This window comes from Rutidosis leptorrhynchoides, chromosome 4 (assembly GCF_046630445.1).
Source record: "Rutidosis leptorrhynchoides isolate AG116_Rl617_1_P2 chromosome 4, CSIRO_AGI_Rlap_v1, whole genome shotgun sequence".
Taxonomy (NCBI): Eukaryota; Viridiplantae; Streptophyta; class Magnoliopsida; order Asterales; family Asteraceae; genus Rutidosis; species Rutidosis leptorrhynchoides.
The window spans coordinates 158,198,929-158,204,331 of NC_092336.1; the positions used below are offsets into that span (position 1 = coordinate 158,198,929).

General features: G+C 33.2%; 1 protein-coding gene across 3 annotated transcripts; it reads left to right on the forward strand.

The window, feature by feature from the left end:
- Nucleotides 1-594: 594 nt before the first annotated feature.
- LOC139840310 (E3 ubiquitin-protein ligase SINAT2-like) lies at nt 595-5,100 on the forward strand. Of its 3 annotated transcripts, none has more exons than XM_071830575.1 (4): nt 595-690; nt 2,078-2,389; nt 3,379-3,765; nt 4,464-5,100. In XM_071830575.1, the coding sequence occupies exons 2-4, from the start codon at nt 2,180-2,182 to the stop codon at nt 4,782-4,784; spliced, it is 918 nt and encodes a 305-aa protein (XP_071686676.1). In that variant the 5' UTR covers nt 595-690; nt 2,078-2,179; the 3' UTR covers nt 4,785-5,100. The 3 variants fall into 3 exon arrangements, with proteins under 3 accessions (XP_071686676.1, XP_071686677.1, XP_071686678.1); XM_071830576.1 differs by lacking the exon at nt 595-690 and adding an exon at nt 772-799; XM_071830577.1 differs by lacking the exon at nt 595-690 and adding an exon at nt 845-858.
- The last annotated feature ends 303 nt before the right edge of the window (nt 5,101-5,403 follow it).

Consider the following 5,403-nt stretch of genomic DNA (forward strand, 5'->3'; position numbering starts at 1 on the left):
GTGTTGTCACATGTCCTAAATTGACTGCAATTGACGAATATACTGCACATGCGAGCGGTTGGCTGTTAAAATTTAACGACAGTTAGTCAAGGATACCAATCACGAAAGTTAAACACAATGGGAAAAAAAAATTAGGTGTTGTAGTGATAATCTCAACAAACTACATGTATTAACGGCTTAATTTTTTCTTCTTGAAATTTCAGAAATAAGGCCACAGTTAAAATGGTGACTTACTGACTTTATAGTTTGCTCTTTGAAATCAATAAATACTGTTACTGTTATATGCATTATTTCCGGAGCTTTCACTCAACTTTTTTCTTCATCTCTAATCTTGCCCTGATTCCCATAAATCAATTTTACATCTTTCTTCAATTTGATTGGCGAAATTTGAACAATGTCGCAACTGGGTATCTCTCTATTTTGTTTTTTCTTCTGTTTTTAATTTTAATTTTAATTTTAATCTTAAATTAAATGAAATGCTTTTCAATTACTGTACTTTATTTGAATTTGAAATTTGAACTGGGTTTGTTTATTATTAACTGTTCATATATATACACGTATACATCTTTATTTTTTTTTTTGGGTTTTTTTTCTCTTGGATTCTTTCATAGATAGTGGATACAATTATGATAACCTTAAAATTCCATCTTTCCTTGAATTCTCAGATGGGCTTTTAATAAACTGAAACAGGTTTAAACAATTTTTTTATAATTCGTTAGAAATGTGATTGCTTTTTAGTTTTTGGCTTCTTGTTGTGCTGCCATTATCTTACATTTGGCTTTTTAGGGTTCATGTGAAGGTTTTTATTTTTAAAAACTGTTAATTTATACACCCAATTGAGCAAGTTCTTAACTTTGTGTGAGTAACTGCAAAGTTAGGGTTTTGACCCTTTTTCATCCAATTTTAAATGGAAGTTAATATTAATATTAATAATAATAGTATTTGGGTTATATGTCAGATCTTGAATATTAACTTTATGGGTGTGTGTCATGTGTAGATGGCTTGAATGTGATGACTAGTTTATACCAAGATTGTTATCTTTTAATTTTTTCTTAATTAATTGGATTTTTCCAATTTCACCTACTTTTGTGCTTGATACAGAATATTAGGTTGATTGATGCTAGGGGTTTCATATTAGAATAATTATCTTGTTGGGCAATTATACTTTTTCCTTGTATTCTTGTGTTTATTATATTAGTACTCATTGTATTCTTCATTATTTATTACTTATTCGTATGAAAAGCAGGTAACTAATCTTGAAAGTTTTATCTTATGAAAATGATAGCTGAAATTGTTGGTCAATTAGTTGTTGGGGGCAGGATCTATTTAGTTATTTCTAATCATATGTTCTTTTTGCAATGTTTAAATGTGTTTGGATTGATTATTATATACATAGAAAACTGTTTTTTATTTATCTGTATTTGGTTGAAGTTTAGCGAACTCGTGATAAACTATGTCAATGTTTTTCATGATATAATTGATAATTGAAGATAGTTGGTGCAAGAATCTGCAGTACTAATTATTAAGAGTTTTACCTACTGTCTCTTAGATGTTTGTTTTTTCATTCGTCTCATTATAATGTCTACATTTACATTGTGAGTCATCCGTTTTTAACGTTGCTGGTTAATAGTGCGAATGATTTTAATACGAGGGATTTGTATGATATTGAAGAGTAGATGTTGATATAACACATTATGATTGGTTGGATGTCAGTTTAGATTAATAGTTAATTTTGACCCGTTTTGGTGAAAGTGATTATCTTTATGATTTTATGGTTCGTGTCAAAATAATTGTATCCGCATACACAGTTAAGAAGTTGTTATATAACAGTGATTAAATTTGAATAATTACAGGTTCTTTAGATTGAATTGTCTGTATGTATGTATGTATGAATTTTGAATGTATTAGGCATGATAATTAAATAATCTATCGTTATATGACTTGCCGGCTACGTTTGTCTATTCTTTGACAATTATATTATAAACATTTGGTAGAAATTAAAAAAAAAATAAAAATTTATATTCAATCTTTTATCATATAAAATTGTTCTCATATTTCTTTTTACACATTGAAACAGACGTTGCTTATGTCCTTTAAGAGCTACAACACTTGTGCTTTGATCATGATTTCATTGATTTGAGACACTATAACTGAATTAGCAAATATTGTTCAAATTCTTATGGCTCCTGGTGGTGGTGTTTGTAAAGATGTTATTGAGTCTCACCCTAAAACTATGAAGTATGACGTGTCAACCACGAAGATCGATAAAAGTATTACGAGGATTGCAACTGGAGCAAGCGGAAAACATGGAATGCAATCAACGAATGGTGTTCATGAGCTTCTTGAATGCCCTGTGTGCACTACTTTAATGTATCCTCCGATTCATCAGGTTTGTATCTTCATAGTAGTATGATTTCTCGTGTTCGTCTATTCAAAATATGTAGGGAATCATATCATATGTATGATCGTGCACCAAAAAAGTTGGCAGTTTTTTTTTCTTTTTATCTATTTGAATAGAAGTTTAAAGTGGTTCTGAAATTAGCTCAATATGATTGTGCATACCTTCGTCTGAAATTCTACCACCGCAAATGAACCTACTTGATAGTCAATTAACATGTTTTGACATTTTACAAAATCCAGACACGTTTTTAAAGACTTGGAAGCATTATTTCTGTACGATCTAACCAGTGAGCTAATAACTCAGTGGTATGTGTTGCCTTAGAAGTTGGGGCCCACCATGTGGAAGTCTTTGTCAAAAATGGGTGCATGTACGAGTCCCACTCTTGACAAGGATTTACAACCCTTGACAAAGTGTGATGATTCTCGATCCTGCCACATGTGTTTGGATTTGACTTGTCAAAATGGGTATTCGATGGAGGTATTTTACATGTATCCAACTCTTACGGGGCGGGTTTGGCGGATTTCCCATAGGAAATACGGGATTTGGGTGTTCCTGCCGATCTACATCTTTTTGTCATAATGCATCAATTAATCAATTAAATAAATTGAATATGGAGTTTATAGGATTTTGACGTATGCTATTCATACACATTTACAAATAGTAATTTTTGATATATGTAACTTTATATAACTTCATAAACATATATCAGTTACCATTCCTGTCTTTCTTATCTTGGGTTATTCTTAAGTATGGAATATACAAATACGTGCAACAATGATGTGAAGAATCATACTAAATTATAATGTATATCTTATATTAAGAAACCGCTTTAAATAGTTTAGTTTAGTGCTACTTTAAACTAAATTTAGTAATATAAGTTGCTGCTTCTTTTTAGGTTCACAGTAGGCATTCTTGGGCGAATTTTGGACCAAATAGGTTATTATCCATTTAACCCCTTTATTTGTTTTTTCTTGTAGTGTCCAAATGGGCATACATTGTGCTCAAACTGCAAACTTCGAGTGCACAATTGTTGCCCAACATGCCGTCTCGAAATGGGAAACATACGGTGTTTGGCGTTGGAAAAAGTAGCGGAATCTTTGGAACTTCCATGCCGACACCAAAGTCTTGGATGCCATGATATCTTTCCTTACTACAGCAAGCTGAAACACGAGCAAAACTGCCGGTTTCGCCCTTACAATTGTCCTTATGCCGGATCTGAGTGTTCGGTTACAGGTGATATCCCGTATCTTGTGGCACATTTGAAGGATGATCATAACGTGGATATGCATGATGGATGCAGTTTTAACCATCGTTATGTCAAATCTAATCCACATGAAGTTGAAAATGCGACATGGATGCTAACTGTAAGTTGCTTTAAGTCTTTATGATTATGCATATGAAACATGAACTGAAATTACCATATCCATTGCATGCAAGATACAATTTTTTTGTTTATGAAAGCAGTAAAGTTTGTATCTTGCTTTGGACTTGGCCTATTTTTGCATCATGAAAAAAAATGCATTTTCTATAGTAGAGATGCACAATATGTCCTGGACCGGCCCAAAAAGTTTTGGTCTATTTAGGCCCAATGGAGCCTGAAGTTGCATGTTGATTTTAATTTTGGTTCACAAACGTAGTCCTGTTCCTGGCAAAGCCTATTTTTAGGACCAGATTCCCGAATAACAAGTCCTCAAAATATTTTGTTGGTTACAAAGATCTAACATAATGATGCATGGTGACGGTCAAAAGTCGACTTTCTGTCTGGCCTTGTTCTAGTGTAAACAAAAATGCCACGTCCATTTAAAAATTAGCTGAGAAAAACATCGACTTACATATTATCTGTAAAAACCTATTTATTATAGAAATCATTTATATCAAAATATATTTAAATTTATAAGTCAACATTGGTCAACGTTCATCTCGACTGACTTGTCTGCGTCTTGTGTCTTTTTCAGCCTTGTTAAGGGGTCAAATTGTCTAGCAAATCCATGAGCAATTGTGCATCAAGGTCACCTTTTTGTATGTATTAATAATAAATCAACGGTTCATTGTGTATGTGTAGGTATTTAATTGCTATGGGAGACAGTTTTGTTTACACTTTGAGGCATTTCAGCTGGGAATGGCACCAGTTTACATTTCATTTCTACGGTTCATGGGTGAGGACAGTGAAGCAAAGAAGTTTAGCTACTCGTTAGAAGTGGGAGGGTACGGACGTAAATGCACATGGCAAGGTGTTCCAAGAAGCATACGTGATAGCCATCGAAAAGTTCGTGATAGTCAAGATGGATTAGTCATTCCAAGAAACTTAGCTCTCTTTTTCTCTGGTGGGGACAGGCAAGAACTCAAGTTAAGAGTTAGCGGCCGTATATGGAAAGAACAGTGAGTCAAACGTCAAAGTCAAAAGTTAATGGGTTGGAATTTGTATAGTTTGAGACTACCAAGGTTGATTGGATGGACATGATCAGTGATCAGGCTCGAAGACCTCTAGATTGGTTCTTGAGTAAACCCAAATAGGGATTATGTGTAGAAGAATCGGAAAATTATGATCTTGATCTTGATTCATGTTGTAAAAGTTATGGTCTTGGAGTTTAATTTATTCTGTATTCTGTGTTGGTATTTTAAAACATGAATTCTAATGTAGTATGGTTGTTGGAATTGGGCGTGTTCAAAACTTAGTCTGTTATATAAACCAGTGATTATCGGTGAATGAAAACGCTTAGATGATGCTATTACTGCCTTTTTTTAAAGATTGAAGTTAATCTGATAGCTCGACAAATCTTCATGATGTAGTCATGAACTCGGTTCGAGATCTCAAATGGCATTATAATTTCAATCAAAAGTTATATTCCAATTTTCATTATAGTAAACTTGAAGCGAGTTGAATAGTCTGAAAGTATCTGTTGAATCAATGGCAAAGAATTACGGAGTATTATTCGGCGAACTTACAACTGGGTATTCAGTGGCGAATCCAGGATTAAAACGCAATGGGGTCCTAATTTTTT